The 22,363-nt window shown below is 37.5% G+C and overlaps 1 protein-coding gene across 1 annotated transcript; it reads right to left on the bottom strand.

The window, feature by feature from the left end:
* Window positions 1–1,821: 1,821 nt before the first annotated feature.
* GPRC6A (G protein-coupled receptor class C group 6 member A) lies at window positions 1,822–21,737 on the bottom strand. The gene is given in 8 exon segments (XM_061207206.1): window positions 1,822–1,871; window positions 4,893–5,016; window positions 8,924–9,135; window positions 15,590–15,839; window positions 15,842–16,119; window positions 16,122–16,425; window positions 18,816–19,119; window positions 21,544–21,737. Coding segments are annotated over 8 exon segments (1,716 nt in total).
* Window positions 21,738–22,363: the final 626 nt, after the last annotated feature.

Below are 22,363 nucleotides of genomic sequence, written 5' to 3'. Positions count from 1 at the left end.
AAATGCTTTATTATAGGATAGGTTTAGAGAGTGGACAGACTATTTTTTTCAACTTATTGTAAGACATAACTATTGAGAGCCTTCTAAGTGGCAGAAATTCTGGATACAAAAATAGGTGAGTTAATACCCTTGTCCTGAAGGAATTCACATATTAATCTAGTTAGAACTATAGAATTTTAGATTTGAAAGGGAAGTTTGAGGTAAATTTATCCCATGCCTTTCATTTTACAGGTGGGAACATGTAACAAATGATGTGAGACACAAGTGTTTTAGTCATGATTCTTTAGCTTCAAATAGTAGAAATCCAAGAAAATAAGGTGAAGAAAAAAAAGGAAAATTTATTGGCTTTCATAGTCGTTAGTCTAAGAATAGTTTAGCTTTAGGCACAGCTGGATCAAGGTGCTCAAATGATTGTCTTCCTTCCCTTTCCCCTTCCCTTCTCCCTCCTTCCCTCTTCTCTATCACTTGGCTCTGCTTCTGTTTTCATTTTGACCTCGTTATCTCCTATCTCAAACAGGTTTCCTTCATGTGACAGGAAAGATGATCATTGGTAGCCCTATTATTCACAAACCAAAATCAGGGAGGGTCTTTCTGTCCCCCCACCCCAAGGGCAGAGAGGACCCAGAAGGACTCTTATGGCTCAGTCAGAGACACTTTTCCACCACTGTAGTGCTCCAGGAATGACAGTCCTTTCAGTGTCATATAGAGTAGACAATTCCTCAAAGAATTGTGAAGAGGGATGGAGGCATGTAAGGTTATACAGCAAATACAGAAGGAGCCAAGACCAGAAAACAAGCCTCGTAGGCTATGAACTTTCCAACGGTACTGCAGGTTATGCCTGCTGAGGGCTCTGGTGCCCACTTCTCTTATCTGCCATGATGCCTAGAGCTAAATTTAGTACAAAAGCAATCACTATTCCTAGCTTCAATTTCAGTTATTATTTGCCTTGTTCCACTATATTTTCCTTTTAAAATGTTTATTTTAAGAATTCTATTAAATATACTTTCCTTTTTAAAAATTCACTTCAGATCTCCTTTTGGAAATAAGTGGTTGCAAGTATAATAAATAACTTGTACCCTTCAACACTTCACTTTTCTTGTGCTTTTTACCAACCCAGGGGTCTCTTACTGTCAGTTCTCATGTCTATTCAGTGCCATGTAAGAACATAGCAATTTTTCTAATATGCTGGATTCCATTAGTTTTATATTGGTAACTCCCAGAATTTGGCTTCCAGGTTTTCTGTTTATCTGAGTATTTACAATGGATAGCTCTTTAGACGGGAAATACTCTAACACAGACACACTGGTTAATTGAAGACTGGATTTCACATTTTCAGTTTGTACATTTTCTAGTCATGCCTTCCATTTCTAACGAGCAAGATATAGATCAAGTTGACATACTTATGGATGTGAAGGAATGGCTATCTGCAAAAACAAGAAGATATTTGATTAATTTGTTTTTAGGTCTAGAATTCTCAAAATTCTATTTTCCTGTAATCTGATTTTGGCTGGAAATGTAATAAGGTACCAGAAAAATTATGTAGGAGCAGAAGTTGAGAAATGTAAGAAATTTCAATTACCTGAGATTTTCCTACAAAGGGTTCTTGATGTGAATACATCTATTTGCTGTGTTGAATCTTCCAACTCTTCACATTGATTTCGTGCTTGGCCACTCATTAAAGTAGACAAGCAGTCCATATATGAATTTATCAAGCTGTTTGTTTTTCTTACATATTCTCTAAGCATAAGCGATCCAGGGTGGAAAAAGCAGCTCCAGAGTGCTGGGGGCGAAGGCTTCCTCAGGCTTGTAGCTCTGCCATCTTCAACTTGCAGATTCCATCTCATGGTCTGAGATGGCAGCTCCATTGCTGCCTAGAAGCCAGCAAGAAGGGAAAAGCAGTCAGGGGAGTGCATACTCCTTTCCTTTTAATGTCACAATGGAAGTGTCACATCACTTCCATGTTTAATTGTTCACATGCTTATTCTCCATCTTATTTTAACCCAACTTTTGAGGATTATGCAATTAATTATTTTCTACTCTAACTTTCTGAAAGGCGAATTTTGCTGACAATGGCAGTAAGGGCCTACCTGAAGGTTTGGTTTAAAGACAGCTCAAGAGCTGTGGAGAAGCTAGTATCAGAGGGGAAAGTCGAGAATACAATCATTGAGTTATTGTGCTGACCAAGATATAAGGAAAATTTGTGAGAACATTAAAATCGCTCACTTAACATTTATTGAATGCCAGTTTTGGGGGTGGCCTTGTGCCAAACCCAGAGTGCACAGTTGCACTTGGACCTTGCTCTTGAGAACCTCACAACCTGTGCTGATAGGCTTTTGGTTTCATCTTACCAGTAAAAGCAGTGGTACAATGTGTATTATTTCCCCACCCCTGCATTTTAGCAATTAAAGATTTTAGGATGTCTCTGTGAGCAGGGTAAGGGGATGACTATATGGGTCCTTTTTTGTGTGTTCATTTGCTTATTTTTTTATTTCTTCATAATATTTATATTTGCCTCTATAATAAAAAAGAAGCCCTTTATGCCAAAAAAAAGGAAGAAAATCATTGCATTTATACCCAGTTGAATTCAAAAGCCTCAAAAGTTAACAGAAAAATGAAAAGGACAACAGTCATTCACTTAGTTGTTTGTTTTACGTGGTTCAAGGAGGTAGCTATGGGTTTGAAGGATTCAGAACTTAATTTCATAGGTGGAGTAGCATTTTCTTCTCCTGGAATAATTGTTGAAAGCTTTGTAACTGTAGTAAAACTCACAGCTCTTATGAAACAATATTTCTTTTATTGTTCTATTGGCACGACAGTGCTGGGATTTCTCTTTTGTGTGATTATACTCAAAAATCTGGAAGCTCTCCCACAGCTTTGCTCTCATGTCAATAGGAGAAACTGTTTTCATATGTACAGGACAATGAGTCAGTGAAATCACAAACAGAATACTCTTTTCTTAACACTTTCATGTACATCAGAATATTTTATACCCTTAACAATTTTATGAGATATTATCACCATATTGTATATAAATACATTTAGGCTAAGCAGTCAACTAGGATTAATATCTTTGTTCTTTTTTTTAATTTGTTGTTGTTTTAACATTCAGTCCATGTTGAGGTAGGACTGTGGAAGCTCTTGCTTAGCAAGGTGGGGGATTTAATTTAATTCTGAAGGCAATAGGAGGTTATTAAATTTTTCTGAATAGGAAAATGATAGTATTGGAACTAACTTGAGAACGATTATCTGTGATGATGTATTCTGTGTATTAGAAGGGGAATCTTGGGGTAGGTAACTAGTATGGAATCTTCCAACAACAGAAGGGTAAAGTCATAAGAGCCTAAATTATGATGATGATAGTATTCACAGTAGAGAGGAAAGAGCAGTTGAGAGAGCTGTTACTAAAGAAGAATAGTTAATATCAGAGTGGAATTTCTAGGAATATGGTTGCTTTTGGTTTCCCATTCCCTTCCCCTATAGATGGGGTCCCACCTACTTCCAAAAAGCCTCCCTTCGGACATCCATCTGATTACACTCCACAGTGCCTGTGTTTTCTTCCTTAATCTTGAAGTCAGGTTGTGTTTCTATTTATAAACTTCTTCACATTTCCAGCCTCCTCCTCTTTCCAAACCCTATTTCCCTACAAATATCCATTCTTCGCTGTCCTCCCCTTAACCACTGCTGCTAGTGTCTGCCATTTCATTCATTCATTATCATTCATTATTGGCCCTGTCTATGTACAAGAGCTGTGTGCTAGAGACACACAGAGAAGAATAGATGATGTCCTTTCAAATCACGGAGCGCTTTTCCTTCAAAGTCGTGCTCAGTCTTCTACACTTGTTCTTGGAAGCAACTTACCCTGGTCGTCAAAGAGAACCCAGATTGTATCTTGAAAGACTCTTGTACACCTTTATGAGACATAAATGCTGCATATTTTCTTGGTGTTTTTATTCCACTTGGCAGACAGTCGCTAGATACCATGTTACCTGGAAGATTTCCTCCCCAATTACTTCGTTACACAGCACAATCCATCTCAGGGAGAGATACATGGCATTTTTGTGAGACAGTGACAGAACATGAATATTGGAATGTTTACATTGGGATACTTCTCTCTTTGGAGCCAATAAGCATTTGGGAACTATTCTGGCTCTGGAGTTCTCAGCTTTTATAGAAGCTGAGTAGGAATGCTACAATAAACCAGGGAATGTAATGCTTTTAAAATAGGCTTAACTCCAGGAAGAGTACTGATGGCTCCTTTCAGGGCGCCAAAGGCTGCCGACCTCACTCTTGCTCTTTACTTTGTGTATTTTCCTCTGACCTTGTCAAATTGTTAAAAACAGATTTGGCAAACAATCAGTAACATCTCGTCTCCATCAGTAGTTCAGCTCCTCTTCTCACAGAAGGTTCTTTCTTTTTAGGCTTCACTGTTGCCTCTTGGTAGGAATAACGAGATCTCCAGGGTATGCACACCTCTGGGTTTTCATCATGCTCAGTTTAGTTAATTCAGCATTTATTTATTTATAGTTATTATGCCCCAACTACAAGTCAGGCACATCTGTGTGGGGGATATATGGACAAAAAGAGACAGAGAACTCGCATTATTTTAAGAGGTGCTGGAGAGGAAGTCCGGTGGAGGGGATGACATCTTCCCTTGGAAGTGAAGTCTCTTTTACATCTCTATTAGGTATTGGTTGTGCATCTGCTGCTAAAATAGAGCATATTCCAAGAGAAAATGAAATCTCACTGGAATTTAATCTAGCAGAAGCATATGGCACTTTTTACCTTTCAGATGAAAAAATAAACCAAACAGAATTCATGTTAAAAAAAAATCAGCCTAAGAGAAATGGTTCAGATGTGTCACTGTACATGTTGCAATGAGTGTAATTAATTACCTGTCTGGTTACTATAGTGATTTTCAGGACAGTTCACACATTCATAGCAGCAGATATGTTGACTTTTTGTTGTTTTCTTCATTTGCCCAGGACTGCATTCCTTGGAGCATTTAGGCTGAATTTGCTGCAAAGTGAAAAGAAATCCCGAATAGGTTTTTTAAAAGATTTATCTTAATTATCCTTGACTTAATGTAAAGATTTATTTACGAAATACTATTTTGGTCTTTTTTTTTCTTCATAGTGTAATGGAATTGTTTTGTTATCTGGAGGAATTTCAACAAGTTTAAAAAATAGAAAATATTTCAGATAGTGAAACGGTTTAGGAAGAACACAGTTTTTGTCACATTAATAACTTTTGTAAGCAAATAAGGGAAATTAACTCTTTCAAAAAGTCCCTTGACTCAGAATTATTGGACTTTATATTCTTTAGAAGAAGGTTGATAATCATGCTATTTAAGGAGCATGCCCAGTCTAATTTTTAAAAAAAAACAATGGAAAAATTTGAATTTAAAACCATTAAAGTATTAGTTAAAAAGATAACCCTAGATATATAAATAATATTTAAATCATCCTGAGAATTTAGGTTACAATGCTGCATGTCACAATGTGAATCACACGTAGCATTCTACTTTTATGGAGCCCTCTGTTTCCAATATAGCTAATAACTCTTTCCATTTCAGCTGTGTGTTTTTTTTTCCATTCCTAATCCCTTTCTCATAGCACATCTCGTGAGATAAAAATTACTGTCTCACTTTTACCCTTGGGAAGCCAAAGCAGAATGGGTAAATGAGGCTTTCTCTAGATTCCCTTAACAGCTATTCCTAGCCTGGAACACAAAGTCCTTAGCTAACTAGTTTTTTCTTTGGGGCATGAAAATGATCTGACCGAGAGAGAAAAGTAGCCAAGATTAGTAGCCCTGGGTTCACAAGTGCTGGCTTTCTTTTTCTCACCACAGCTATTGCTTATCTGGGTTTTCAGCAGGCAAGATATCTGCCTTGTGGATTCCCCAGGGAAAACTTTTAATCTGAAGTATCCACACTCCGGGAGGGAGGGTGCTCCGAAGACACAAAAGGATTTAACTACAAGATAAAGCTGGACATCATTAGGAGGAGAAAAGTGAAATCTTTCTTCCCAGCAGGACAGTTCCTTTTCTCTCCCCACGTAAGAGACAGCGAAGACATTCTAAAGTCTAGTATTGGTAATTGGGGGACATCAAGAAATTTAAGATTATTTGATATTTTGGACTGTGGTTTTTGATGACTTACCAAAATGCTGATACCCCAACTAGCCTGCAGCTTGACAAGTGAATCTTGAAGTCTGACCTAACTGATCTCAGATCTTGTTGGTTTCTACTACCTCCTTGAAATATGTATGGGTGTTTCCATCAGAAAGGAAACCTTGTCCCTCTTTTCATGGTTGTCAGTCCCTTCCGTTTAGTCCCTAAAAGCCCCACTCAGTTATCTGTCATCCTATCATCTCCCCCACGTTGAGTGTCTCCCCTACGAAGTCTGGAGATGTCTTGGTAACAGTTAAAAACAGCACTTCTTGCAGAAATTATAGTAGGGAATCCTCTCTGTATTCAATAATAAAGTGAGTCACAGCACGGTTTAAAAAATCCAGTGTGAGTTATGGTGTCTAGCAGAGTGCTGGGTTCACAATGTAGTTGTGAGGGTGATAGTGATGATAACGAAGACAATGATGAAAGTTTGAGAACGCAGAAGGATGGCTACGTTTCTGTGTTTCAAGGAAAAAGTACCTTACTTTACTGAAATTTATGACAGGGAAAATTAGAATAAGATAGTGGCTTAAAGCATTTCTATGTTCATTCTTTCATTGAACACATACATTTTGAGGACCTATTACATGCCAGGCACTGTTGCAATTACTGGAGCCACAGTAAGGAATGAAATACAAAATTCCATGCTCTCATAGGCCTTCTGTTCTAGTTGACAAGATTGACAATAAACAAAATAAAAATAAGCAAAATGTACAGAATGCTAGATAGTGATAAGTGCTAAGGAGAAAAACTGAAGACAGGAGGGTATAGAAGAAGTATTAGGTTGACAATGCAATTTTAAATAAGGTGACCAGGAAAGACCTCCCTGAGATGGTGACATTTTAGGAAAGACAGAAAGGAAGTGAGAAAGTGTACCATGTGGACATCAGAGAAGATTATTACAGGCAAAGGAAACAGCAGGTAAAAGGCCTTGAGCTAGGAGAAGGGAAGACATGTATAGAAGATTGAGAAAGCCCGTGGGGTTGTAAGAAGGGCTGAGAGTGAGGGGAAGGTAGTGGGAGATGAGGTCAGGGAGGTGCTGGTGGCGGGTAATGTATGGTGTTTAAAGACAATGGCTTTTCCCCTGAGAGAAATAGGATGTATAGGGAGGGTTCTGAGCAGAGCATGATATTTTACAGGATTACCCTGGCTTCTGTCTTAAGAACAGACTGAAGGGGGTAAGAGTGGAAGCAAGGAGCAGTTAGAAACCTACTCTCTGAATCTGGGTGAGAGGTGATCCTAGCTTGGAGTGGGGTGGTAGCAACAGAGTAGAGGACAAAAGTGTCAGATTCTGGACTCATTTTGAAAGTATAACTTAGGATGGATATGAAGTGTGACAGAAAGAGAAGTGACAAGGATCCCACCAGATTTTTCCATGAGCAGCTAGGAGAAGGGAGTTGCCATTTATTGCAATGGGGGTAGCTTTTGGAGCTCAGTCTTGGAGATAATTAGTTATGATGACTACTAGACACCCAGGTAGAGATGTCAGTCAGGCAATTGTATATTTACTTGAGTTGAAATTCAGAAGATAAAAATCTGGGAGTCATCTGCCTTCTATATAGTGACATTATTTAAATGCCTGGATGAGATCACTAAGGAAAAGTGCAGACCAAAAAGAGGAGCGGTTCTGAGCTCTGGGCCCACCAATATTTATAGGCAGTAAGAATGGTAAGGAAACAGCAAAGGAGACTGCGAAGTAGTGGCCAGAGACAGAGGAAGAAAACCAAGGGAATGTGCTGTTGTGGAAGCAAATAAAGAAGGGAGAATAATTAGCCAGTAAGTGAAGTAAGATGATGTTTGTATTTATTAACTAGAGAGAAAGAATTTTGATGGACTGAAAAGAGTTCAAAAGAATTATGGGAGGAGAGATATTGAGGCCAGTGAATATATTCAACTTTTCCAAGGAGTTTTGCAGTAAAGAGAAATAGAGGAATGGGTAGTATATGGAGGGGAAAATGAGGGGTCAGTGGAGTTCTTCGGCTTTTTTCTTAAGATGGGAGGAAAAACAGCATGTTTGTATCGCTATTTAAATAACACAGAAAATACTTGAGGGTGTAGAAGAGAGTGGAGAATTGCCAGAGCAATGTCCTTGAGTAAGTAAAAGGGGTTGGGATTCAGAGGTCAACTGGAGGAGCTGACCTTGGCTAGGAGCATAGACAGTCCATCCACAGTGCCAGATGGAAAGCAGGGATACAGGCACAGATGTGGTGGCAGCGGAACACTGGAGTTCTCTTTTGATTGTCTCAGTTTTGTTAGTCAAATAGGAAGCAGGGTCCACTGAAAGTGAAGATGGAGAAGATGTGTTGGAGTCAAAGAAGAGAAAAGAAAGTATAAAAAGCCATCTAGGAAGGTGGACAGATTAATGGGCTAGGGTAATAGTCTGATTGCCCAATAGCATTTAGGACCCGCTGGAGGTTAGAGATCATGAATTTTAAATGAGAACAGTCAGCAAGGTAGGTGGGGTTTTTTTCTTTTTCTTTTTTGCTTGTTTGTTTTTGCCAAGTTGAGCTACATGGGGGCTATATTAACCAGGATTATACTTCGGTCCAATGAATAAGATGAAGAGAGAGATGGGCAAGGAAATTGAGGGTGTGTACAAGGGAGTGATATACAAGTTAACCATGGAATTTAAGGAGGGAAGTTGGGAACAGAGAATAGGCAGTAGGACCGCTGGAGGTCCTAGTGGGGTCAAGGACTTTTGCAGTTGAAGTACCAATTGATTTGAATGCTACAAAGCAGCCAACAGCAAAATTACCTTAAGATTCCTGAACTCATTTTTTGTTTCTTGGTCTGTGACAATGAAGACATCATTCTTCAGCTCGTATTGTGCCATCTTGGCAATAGTCATGTGGCCGTTGATCTTCCAGAGCGCAACATCATATCCAGTATTCATATCTCCATGGGCATCAAAATGAAATGGACTCCCTCCATCTGTGAACGTCACACTTTTCAGTACATCAAGTAATTATGAACAATAAAAACAGAAACAAAGACTGATAGAAATATTGTAAGTGTATCCATTATCTCAATCATAACACTGCCTTACAAGGAATATCACTTAAAAATTAGAAAAAGGACATTCTGGATCAGTGAGTGTGGTAATTAGTTGAGAAGGTTCTTAACTACTAGGCAACAATTTGAGAAGTGTTGAGAATTTCTGCCGAAGACTTGCTCTGTGAATTTGAGAAAGCAAGTTAATGTTTATGGAGGTAGCTTCTCTAGCCTACAAAATTGAAATCTGAGCATCTTTACTTTCTCCACGTTGCAGAATTAATGGGTCCTCTGGGGCAGATGCCTGGGCTCTAATTCTGGTTCCATATTTCATTAGTGGTGTGATCTTGGCAGTTACAATTTCTTTCTAGGCCACAGTTGAGGTAAATGAAACCTACTTAACATGATTATTGTAAGAATTAAATGTAATTATGGATGTAGGCACGTTAGCCCAGTATCTGGCACAGATTAAGGGTTAATAGAGATTAGCTTAATACCTTTAAGTACCTGTTATTAGCTAATAGGGATGTTGTGCAAATAAATAAAAATACTTTGCGTCTATCAACTAATAAAGTCACCTGACATTCATACATTACATGCTAATACTCAAATCTGTGATGCCCTTTTACTCCATAACAACTCAGCGAAGCAAGCTGAGCAGGGATCATCTTCCTCTTTTCTCAGAGGAGGACCCCAGCCAAGGGGTGAAGGACCTTATCTGAGGATACACATCTTGACTTTCATTATGAGGTCTTTCCATTGCACCTAACAATATATTCATTTAAATTCTCCTCATTGTTTTTTTCCTTCTGGCTCAAAGCAATCATCCCTGTGCCATTTGGAGTTATGGAAGGCAGGAAATTCGTCCTTTCCTTCTAGAGTCACAATCAGCCTGGGCCTTTGGCCAAGTCTGAGTAGGTAATCCAAGCCAATAGCTATCATGCTCACCAGCCCCAAAATGAAGGCTGAGGGGACAGAACTACAGACCTGGGCAACAGTCTGGTAACAACAGCACCCTGCTCTTGGGGTTTGTGCTGAGGGGCGTCCCCACCCAAGAGGTTTAATTGGTGAGCCTAAGGTAACTGCTAGTGTCTGCCTTCTAAGTCCATACTCGTTTGGTGGGAGGTGTAGATCTTCTCATCTCCAATGGTTTTCAAGTCTGTTTCAGTAATTGAGAGTATAGTAAAGTGATCTCTGAATTCTATTTCCAATTTAGTTCAGAAAATGATTTTTTTTAACTTGAGAAGAAATATAATGAAAAAGTACTTTTCTTGTTACCCAGTTTGTTCAGTGAGAACTTGTATGCAATATAGCTAGAACAGAAAATGTTTTACTGACAAATGAGGCAGCCGTATTGAGCTTGTGCTGCAGGAGAAGAATACTGGACTGGGAGGGAGGAAAACATTTGACTTCTGGCTCCACGGGCCTGTGCATCTATATCTGTGATGCTTATGTGGCTTTTGTTGGGTGCAAAATCTATGGAACAAGGCTGAAATTATTCTATTTGAATAGAGTTATTCTTATTCTATTTCTTCCTAGTTAATCTTTTTTTAAAAAAATATTTATTTATTTGTTTGTCTGGCTGTGCTGGGTCTTAGTTGTGGCATGTGGGATCTTTGCTGCCGCGTGCGGGATCTTCATTGCGGCATGTGGACTCTTAGTTGCAGTGTGTGGGATCTAGTTCCCTGACCAAGTATCAAACCCGGGCCCCCTGCATTGGGAGCGTGGAGTCTTAACTACTGGACCACCAGGGAAGTCCCTTAGTTAATCTTTTATGAATGTTTCTTTCCTTCAGTTTTTTTCCCCTTTGGCAAATAGAATATAAGAAAATCAAGTTGTATTTTATGTAAATATATTAGCTACAGTAGTCATGTCAATAACCAAATATCACTTTAGCAAAATCTCTAAGCATGTATATTGATTTTATTATATGTCCTCACAGGTTTCTTAGTTCTTTTAATCAATTCAAATTAATTAGTATTGCTTTAAAGAAGCAGGATGTCAGATCTAAGGTGGTAGAATTAACCAACAAAATCTTATTCTAGCAATTGCCTGGAACAAAAAATATGGAGGGAACAAAAATAGAACAAGTAAAGCCCTACCTTCAATGTTCCCATCTCTACCTGTGTATTGATTTTTCTTCTGTTCCTTCCTTAAGCAATATACACATGTAAGCCCCAGGAACTTAGTTCTTTAGGGAGCATATCCTCTTCCATTCTTTTGTTTGAACTATAATTTCCACCAGTTTTTTCCTGCATTTAATCAGGTTTTACAGGGTAAATTTCTGACACATATACGTTTTGTAAATAATGATAACATTGTATGATGTAAATAAACTAGCACAATTCCATGTTTGTTCTTACAGGAAAGAGGGTGGAGGCAAACAAAACAGTACATTCATCACTTGTTAAATATTCTATCAAACATTTGCTCTGGATTAAGGTAATTTTGAACATTAATGCTTACAGTTATTAAGCTGTTTAAGGCTTTTTCCATCCATTATTTGTTTATTTTTCATCAAGACTCTGAAACTCATGATAAGTTGACTCTAAAATATTTAGAGAGTAGGATTTGCATCTCCATGATTATATAATTCACCTCTGTATGGTAATGACCTGTTTCTGAGAACACAAGGTCAGGAGACCACTCCAATTAAGCTGCTGTGGTTGATGTTGTTTTCCACGTCCCCAGCCTCTCTGCTGTCCACTACGTCTCCGTAAGTGAGCTGTGCTTGTGAAAAGAGGTATCTATGTGAGCGAATTAGAGACTAGCAAGGAAGCAGCCTTGCATCTCTGTCTGGTACCCAACCTATGTCTTTTTTTCTTTTGTAAACTTTTCCATGGTGTAGCAAAAAAGCACATGACTAAGGCTGGGACAGTTTCACTGCTAACTCTATGGGTGCCGACGGGCCAGACCCTTATGGCTGAGGTCCCCTCCATCTCTAAACTGCTGCAAGTCTCAGTCACCAGTAACACTTCTTCTTGCCAGTTCTTTAGGATGAAGTGTAATGAACAAGAATCTGTGGATCTACCATAATATTTAAAGATTAGAGATGATGTGTGTCAATGCTTAGTATAGTAGGACTTAAAAATTATTAGTTATTATTTTCCTCCTTGCTCCACAATCATTCCCTTTTTGTCCTAATGTCTCTCTGACTTCTGGACCACTACACTTGAATGTCTCTTAAGTTCTTCAAATTCAACATGTCCAAAATGGAATGCTTAATATTTCTTCTCGCTTCCAGACCTTCACTTTTCTCTGTGTTTCCATCTCAATAAATGGCACCAGTTGCCCAAATTTAGAATCATTTGAGACATCTTTGCTTTTCTCTGTCATTCTTTACATCCAATCTATCTCCAAATACTCTTCGTCTTTCCTCTTAAGTATATGCCTCTCCATCCTCATTGTCACACCCTTAGTACCCGTAGTACTTATACCTGAAGTATAAGGCAACCTTATTGTATGCCTGGATTACCAAACTGGTCTTTCTCTGTCTAGTCTTGTCTTCCTCTAGTCAATGTGCATTGCAGTAGGAATACTATTTCTACAATGGAAAGCAGGTCACATCACTCTTCTGTCTAAAAATAGCTTTAATTGGCTCCCCTTTGCTCTCTCAAGTCCAAACCTTTAAACATAGCTTGCAGACTTTCTATTGAAAGGATGGTCTTTGTACCAGCAATATCAGCATCACCTGAGAGATTGTTAGAAGTGCAGACTTTCAGGTCCCCCACACTGGAACTACTGAATTAGCATCAGCATGATAATCATATTACCAGGTAATCAAGTTTGAGATGCTCTGATTGATAAGGCCCTAATGATGGATGCTTCACTAACCCTCCACTCTCATTTGCCTGTAATTTCCACAAAAGACTCCAGTTCTATGGCACTACTTTCTGATCCCCGAAGATGCCATGCTTTCTCTCTCTGTGACTTTGCTGCAGTATTTCTGTCCTGCTTAACTCCTACCCATCTGTCATATTCACCAGAGATGTCATGATCTTTGGAGAATGTTCTCTGAATTGCTAATACTGGATTAGTTGCCTCAATTATATGCTTCTCTACCATCTTGTATTTATGTGAAACATTGTAATGCATTATTCTGCACTGTGATCAGCTCCTTAATTGTTTGATTGTTTACTCTAGACACATGACTCCTTTAGGGAGAGAATTGTCTTGTTCTCCATAATATTTTCAGCACTCAACACAATGGCTGGAACATCGAGACATCCAACAAATATTTGCCAAGTAGTTGTGTAAATAGTAGTTTGACTATTATACATTCTCTCATCCCATATACATCACTCACTACCTTGTATATCATCCACAGTAGAGGAAAACAAAAAAGAAAACCAAAATCACTATTCACAGCAAGGAGGTGGTATTCTCACACACATCTGAGGAACATAAAAAAAATCTGTTGAGATAAAACAAGTATGACTGTGCTATCCCTGAAAACTGCTCACAGACATCACCAAATGTGGAGCCAAAGTAAGGATTATCCTCAAATATTGGAAAAAACTAACTCCTTTAAAGTTATTTGAATCTAAAATCATTCAGAAAGTATTATTTAAATATTAGTGAATTTTGCCAGGGGACAAAATAATTTTTAGGAATATATCTTTGATTAGTGACCCTAAATGTTGCTGATCTTTTAAATTTAATGTCTATGGAGATTTCTTCCTAAAAAGACAATTGTTTGCATTATTTGTCCAATTAATTCTGGCATAGACATGGCTCACTCGTGATCAAAGGAGCAAGGCACTCCCCTATTCCTCCTTTCCAGTCTGTTTCTGTTTGTTCTGGATTACCATGCTCCCGGGGTGGGGGGGAATAAAGAATGACCCCAGGCTCCTAGTGTTTAAATAAAACATTTTAGAAGATCTGCTTCAATTATACTTTCTCAAGATTTTTCCTCAGAATGTTTGAGACTTATTCCTGACTTAAAATACTTTCCCAGAGGATAAATAGCTATTGCTATTTGTACTTCTCTTCTCTTATGAGTCTCTTTATAGCTCCTCCCCTTTATCCCATCTGTCTCTGATTGTCTATTTTCTCTCCATTACTCTTTCTCAACCTCTCATTCTTAAAATTTCATGTAGTGGTTTCATTATGTTGGTCCACTTAACTTAGAGTTTTGTTGTTTTTTTTTGTCAACCAATCCCTCATTAAAGTTTTACATTACAAAGAGTATGCTTTCAAACAGGCATCTTAAAATCACTAGACATATAAATATGTGTGTGTGTGTATACACACATATTTTAAAGAGAGTTTTAATTAAAAATAAAAATTCTAATCTCTAGTCTTACCTCTTCATTAGGTTTTATTTGCCTTGCATTTACAAGGTGAAAACTAGTTTTAAAATGAGCAACTTAAAACACCCTATGACCATCACATGATTCACCCAAATGTAAGCTGATCACTTCAGACCTTGGAGCTTGTGTTTGTGGGTGTTTAAAGTAAGAATGACAAAAGTAGAAACAGCCTGCCATGGACATTCACTTATGTGATCAGAAGAATTGGATCTTATTCCCTTTTACCTTTTTTCCCTAACAAATGTAAAATAAATATCTTTTTTGGAACATGATTCTGCCTTAAGACAGACAGGTTTGGCTTTGAATATACGTTAGTGAGAAATTTGTTTCTAATGAGTAAAATTTATCATATAAAGCAGCAGTTTGCTTTTAAATGCCTTGTTTATGAACATTTTAAAAACACAATGGAAAATTTTCACTAAATAGGGCCATATTATGCTTTAATTAGAGTTTCTACAAACTAATCAAAGAGAAGAAAGGGAAAGACTTCTTTTACACAATTAGTGGTTCATTTAAACCTGAGATATCATAGGGCTTGTTATGACTGACCTAACAACATTCATTTGAAGAAGACTGGAGTCCTAGAGAGACTGCCCTAAGTAAGAGTCATAACTGGAGGCGTTAGGACTATATCCACCAGAGACACCACGAAAACCAAAGGGTATGGAGTCAGAAGACCCAGACTAGAGTCATATTTCTGGTACTTTAAGCTTTAGTTTCTTTATGCATAATATTTAGCAATAATAAAAGGGATCATTAAACATGCCTGGTCTTGTGTTTGTTAAGAGCATCAAAAGAGATAATCATTTGAAGCTTTGAAAAACTGCAAGATCAGATACAAATATATAAACTAAAGGAAAATAGCACTATCAACAGAATCTTCTTGGAAATTAAAAGAACACAACTTTGGTGGGTCAGAGTAGGAGGTGAAGGTAAAATAAAAACTCTATTATCCTTAAGAACAAAGAACTAGTGATAGAAATGCAGGTTATTCAAACACTGAAAGTATCTACTTATAAAAGGAATACAGTTAAGAGCAGTTTATGTAAATATTGCAGATTAAAGAAAGGAGAGAAATGATGGTAGGGGAATTTTCTCGGATATGTGAGTTAGTACCACCCATGGTTGAAAGGCGTTGGGGTTCTGACTGTCTCGAGCTTGGCACAGATCCCGAATGGCATAACCAAGGGCAAACACTGCTAGCTGAATACTGTGAACAAGTCCCGGCTCAGTGTAATCCCACAGGAAGTCATTTCTCAGCGAGAAGTTCCTTTCTATATCCTCGTTAGCCTTGTAGGCCAAAGTCCCCTGAGAATAGTTGGAAATGCATTGACTCAGATCACTGTCCTTAGTGTATGCACAGGCAGAGCCTTAAGCATGGCATATTCATTTAAGGGCTTGTTATTATCACTGGGAAACATATGCAGATTTTGAAGAAAGGAATGGAAAGAGGACATATTCCTTCTTCTAAAGGTAAACCCCACAACTTTGGCAATCCTTTTAACATTAGGAATGGTGGTGATCTTGGTGGCCATTGACCAGTTATCGCTAGCAATCCAGATCTTATTTATATTCCTTTCAATGGCTTTACTGAAGAGATTGAAAACATGGAACTGACTCAGAAATACCACAGTGACATTAACCTGGCTTCTGCTATGATTCTCTCAAGTGTCTGACTGATCCTGACTTCAATGGTATTATCTGAGAGGAAGGCTGGGAGAACTTCTCTGAAGGCTATGCACACATTATTTGTTGAGGTCTGAATTGCAAAAGTGTTGAGAGCCAGTCGTCCATAGTCATCATCTGTGGTTAGGATACCCATCCAGTTCCATCCAGATTTCTGAATCAGGTGGGCCATTGCTTTAGTTTGGTAGAAGTCACTGGGCACAGTCTGTAAAAATGAAGGAAAGTGAATTTTGTCACTTAAGGTTTCTGCATTTGATTCATAACTCACCTGGAAATGGACAGAATCTTTTAGTTATGGTGTTGATGAGCTGCATGTGGCTATTCATAGTAGATATTCTTCTCTTTGATTTCTGTGAGTTTCCATAACATTTTCTAAATTCTTTGATCCTTTCCATCCTTCCCCTTCAATGAACTACTTTATAAATAGCTTAAATCACGATTTTAGTACCTGGTGACTGTTGAGAGTCATTGCTTTTCAATCATTTGGTACCGTGTATAGTATAAGCGCTTCAAGGGTTTAGGCTCTATCTTAAATCTCCATCTACACTCCTATATCCATTTACATCTATCTTATATCTCAGGCCAGGGCCAATAGTGGATATTATTTAAATACTTAGAGATAAATATGGGAAAATGCAGCCAAATAAGCAAAATGAATTTTCGGACACCTAGTTTGTTCAAAATTTGTATAAATGACAACTTTGATGATTTTTATTCTAGGAAAAATAAATCATCCAGACAAATAATCATCTGTCCAGGGGTCAGCAAACTTTCTTCTGTAAAGGACCAGATGTAAAATATTTTAAGCTTTGTTGGTCACATGTGGTCTCTGTCATATATTATTTTTGTATTTTTTGTTACAACCTCTAAAAAATGTAAAAATCATTCTTAGCTTGACATCTCAAGAGCTTGAGAGCCACATTTGACCCACAGGCTATACATTCAATAGTTTTCGGACTCCTAATCTACTCAGAAGAGCAGCAGCATTTTAGGAGACCTCCCTAATGTGTGCAAAGTTTTGCCAAATTTACAGCTTTGGTGATTTTATTCTAGGGAGAGTTTTACCTTCCACAGCTGCAATTGCACTGTGCCACTTCCTCAGTGATTTTTTTTTTTTTTTTTTTACTATTTACAGCAGCTACATGGTATGGGGGAAAGACAATAATAGGCTTTGGAGTCAAACAAACTGTTAGAATCCTGATTCCAATAAATTTGGCAAAGTTAGTTAACATTTCTTTCCCTGTGAAACAACAGGATTCTTGTGAAGATTGAAGGAGAAATTTTAAATGGATAGTGGCACACAGTGGACATTCACTAAACCTTAATTCCCTTCCCAGTACCTGACATTACTATGCTCACCTTCACTGTGCCGCCTGGGCTTCTGCAAAATCCGTGTTACCACGGAGAGTCCCCTCTCCTATTGTGTGGTCTATCGTGGAAATTACATTTTCACATTAAACAACCATTGTTAAAAATAGTCTACTTTTCTTACTTGTCACTTAACTAACATTATACATAGTCTAGAAATTTTGGACCAAAGCCTTCTCTCTGAGATATTTGGGGGAATCGTTTTTTTGTTTTGTTTTGTTTTGAACTTAAACTTTTCATTATCAACTTCTCTAGGCTATAATATAATGGAACTCTAAGAGTTTTGTATGGGTATATGCACTTATTTAGTCTAGCTCCAGAAAGTTATATATTTTGAATTCTTATGTACTTATATTATACATGTATATATTTCTATCTGTTCACTTCTATCAGATGGTCATTTCTTGATAATCTGACTATAAGCTTTTTCTAACTTTTTGCTTCTAATCTTCCTTGATCTTAGAAAGTAATGACCTAGTGAGTTACAGAGTGATGTGATATGAAGGTTAATTGGTTCAAAATCAAAGCCAAGAGAGCTTGCTTGACTCTGAGTAATGTGCAAGAACTTAGTGCAGGGCTGTCTAATATATGCTTTGGTCTTTCAGAGACCATTTTGCTTACTTCCTGGTTAGTGGTTTGCATTATAGGAAGCTCAGTAGTTCACAGTCTCTGCTCAAAGCCTTTCCATCATACTCAGAACAAAGTGCAAACCATACCGCAGCTTACAAGATGCTATATGACCGGACCCTTACCCATCTCTACAAATGCATCTCTTACTCTGCTCCTTTCTGCTCAAACTGACCTAACCATATTGTTATTCTTTGGACATTTCAACTTTGTACTTACTGCTTTCTCAGCCTAGGTACTCTCCTCTTCTCCCCATCTTCTCTTGACTGTCCCTTTTCATTCAAGTTTCAGACTGAACGTCACCTCCTTGAGAGTCTTCTTTGACTTCCACGCCCCTTTACCCCTCACTTCCCCTGCAGTTTTCTTCATGGTACCTGACTGATGTTATTTTAGAAACAAGGCAGTTGAGGTGCTCAGAAGTTTCTGTCTTATCCAAATAACACTGAAAACTGTCAGAAACTAGACCTGACAGATTGAGGATGACTACTCCCTTAGTGCTTTGATCACTATGCTATCCATAATGGGGCACATCCCTTTTTTTTACTGAAGAGAAAGAAAGGTTAAAGTAAAAGCATCTCCCCCACTAGTTTCCCAGATTACCCTGATCCTTTCATGATAAAGAATATGATCAAACCCAGTGTATGGAGGTAGAACAAAACCCACCTGTGGCATGAGCTGTAAATTCAACATCCGGGAGACAGCCATGGTTATTTCTGAGTAGCCAGCACCTATGACAGCCTTAACCCTTGGCATGTATCTGGAATAGTCACACTTAAACTCCACGATTTCTCTGGAGCAGTTGAACTTAGAGAGAAACCTCAGAGCAGCTGCCATTGCCTCTGTGACATCTATGCAAGTGTCATAGATTTCATACCCTAGTTTGACTCCAGATAATAGTGTTGAATTATTGATCATCTCAATGCTGTGTATCATGGCAAGAGTTTGAAGAAAATTTGATATTTCAGAGCTGTTGAGAAACAAGTTTTTTTGAAATTAGAACATAACTCTTCTACAGACGTGATGATATCCTATTTTACTCTCATTTCTGCTGTATAATAATTTCTGAATCAGTGACGCTTACCTCTTGAAGGATCTAAACTTTATTTATTTAAAAATAGTTTTTGATGGAAACCTTTCTCAAGAGTATAGAAGGGGACTTCCCTGGCAGTCCAGTGGTTAAGACTCCGTGCTTCCAATGCAGGGGGCGCGGGTTCGATCCCTGTTTGGGGAACTAAGATTGCACATGCTGCGCGGCCAAAAAAAAAAACAATTAAAAAAAAAAAGAGTATATAGGAACCCACAGTTTCTCAAATGGAGTCTACAGAAGAGGATTTAACCTTTTCTTGGTTAATTTCAGGATCATTTTGAATATTCAGTTTAGTATTCTACAGTAATGAAGATGTTTTTGTAGTTAGATGTCAGCATTTTATTGCTGTCCAAGAATCTGCTTTTATAGACTCTCCCATTTTTTACTTTTGTGATGCTAATCTATTGTGGTTGGAAACCAGATGAATAAGACTCTTAAGTATGACTTATAAAACAGGCTCTGGATAAACGCACGATAGCTTTCTCCTAGATAACATGCACTATTTCAGTTCCAAGACATAGATATTTCCCCTTTTAGTGGGTTTTTCCAGTTGGCTTCTGGACTTGTGATTATTCCAGAGCATTGAGTTGTTTAATTACTGATTTACTGTTAAGTTTATTTCACCCACCACTGTATACAAAAGGTTACAAACAGTGCCTAATACAGAGTAAGAATTCAATAAATATTTTTTGAATGAATAAAGGGATATTGTTGTTCAGGGTTTTGATATTTTCAAGTTTCTTTTAATTCATTTAGTTATGATAAATTAAATAATATTTGGATAATGCTGTTTGTCATTACAGACTATCTAAATGTGAAGTTTGGCAATGAACATTAAGTGTTTAATTTAAAGAAAGAAACAAAGAAGAAAGGTTGAAGTAATGAATTGTCTGGCAAATAAAATGTGTAATATTTTCAGAGTCCCCCACATATTAGCTCCATGAGAGTCTGAACCTCTTTGGTGTTTACCTCAGTATCTCCCATGCCTAGAATGCGACCTAGGTAATGTAGGCATTTAATAAATAGTTGTTCAATGTTGAATGAATACTGTTTCTCTCAAGGAGTGACAATAAAGCAAAATGATGTTCAGTGACCTTTTTTTTCCAGAATAAATTTGCTTATTAGACCAAATGATTTTTTTTTTTTATCATTTTCCATCCTTATTTGTTGGCCTATGATTGTGGGCCTTAAATCTGCAGTGCCTATTTAGTGCTCTGAAAAATCCTCATTAACTATTTCGGGGTGTTCGCTGGTATTCCTGATAATCAATGATTAAGATGACAGTAGCTCAAAATACCCAACTTAATGCCAGGAAGGAATCTTAGAGTGATGTGGGATCACATTTTACCTGAAAGCATTCATAGAGGGCATGCTAAACACTTTTTGATTAAAAAAAGAAAAAAAAAGGAGGAGAAAAGAGGAGATTAAATTTACATACAAAAGTATCAAGATAGAAATCAGGATTTGAGAGTTAGAAGGAAGCACTGGGATCACATTGCTATAGCAACAGAAGCTGATGCTGCCTGTCTTTAAAAGTTATCCAGGCCCTTATTTTACAGAAGAGAAAAATCAGAAGCTGATACTCAGAGAGTTTAAATGATTTGTCTAAATCTACAAAATTACTTTGTCCCCAAACTGAAATTAGAATTCAAATAGCCTGTTCTCCTTAAAGAAAACCATCTGTAGTATCCTCCATCCAGCTTTATTTTTCTATAATACACCATGACAAATGTCTTTTCTGTAGTCAAGCTTTCACAATATAAAGTATTGATGAAGGAAGAAGGAACAGTCTGAGTTGAAGTAGGGTTCTTAATTCATTATGAAAGAATTAGATGATTTCAAGAATGAAATAAATACAGTGTTGACAAAAATGTTAGTATGGAGAAAAATTTTAAGTGCAGTCTATTTTAAACAAAGAATTAAATAAAGATCCCTGTTTGAAACAACCCATATTTGTGGGTGATAGAAGTATAATTGTGCTATGTATGCTTGTAGTGGACAGGCTACTGTGTCTTATTGGTTTTCTCGTGTGACGTCAGGGGTTATTCTTTTTAGGCAAAATCCGAATAAATATATTAATGGGAAGCATTCATTGCCTCTGTACTTGGAGGTTGATTATACGTATAGTGCTAATATAGCTTTCTTGTAAGGAAGAATAGCATGACTTAACTTTATGCAACGTAAAAATATATGAGTTTAAATTTTGTTAAAATAATTTAGATGTTAATACAAGTAAACATTTACATGCCCTAGTCTCACTGTATAATCTTGAAATCTAAATGTGTTCTCTGAAGCTTTACTCACCTGACACACTTCTGGATTTCTGGCCATCTGGGGTAGTCTTCTGAGGACAGCATTTTTTCATGAATGGCAAACAAACCTCCAATCATGATATGCCCTGGAGAAGTGGCAGCCACAAATTCATCACGGGTCTGGCAAGGCTGGGAAGTACCAAAAATAATCAATGATCCAATGGCAATTACGATATTTTTCACCATTGAAATTATCCTTAGGTTCCATTGACGTGTGGAGCTGTGCCAGCTGAAGGGTGGAGAAGTCACAGCCCTTCACATGGTGTCACATGTTTCCTTAATTCTTACCATTTTTACTAGTGGCAGGATTTCCTCTTAGGATTCAATCCAGTGAACTTCAGTTGTCCAGAAAGTTTAATATACAGGAGTCTGAAGACTCTTCAAATGTTTAGCAATTGCATTTTACCTAATTAATCTTTATTATTCATTTGTGTATGTGTATATGTGCAATTGGATAAATTTATGTTTTCATGAATTTAGTTACTTTGCTCAGATATCTCCAAGATCTGCTATGATTATAAGTTCAAAGGTGATTTTGGTAAAGATGTACTAAAAAATAAGAAATTCAGATAATTGTCTATCAAAAGTATATAATAGGTATTAAGCAACTCAGAATGATTCTGAAGATATGACCCTCATGTGACCATATTGCTCAGACCTGACATTTATTTGAAAAATCAGTGACAAAAGTTATGCCCATGATCTCTTAGGATGCAATTTTAACAATATTTAGGGTCTTTGTTATCTGACTTTCTTATTTTAATAAATATAATCTAAGTTGGAAAATCTATTTCTATAAAGGAGCCTTCTGA

This window comes from Eubalaena glacialis, chromosome 12 (assembly GCF_028564815.1).
Source record: "Eubalaena glacialis isolate mEubGla1 chromosome 12, mEubGla1.1.hap2.+ XY, whole genome shotgun sequence".
NCBI lineage: Eukaryota > Metazoa > Chordata > Mammalia > Artiodactyla > Balaenidae > Eubalaena > Eubalaena glacialis.
This window is presented reverse-complemented; position numbering and strand designations above follow the sequence as displayed.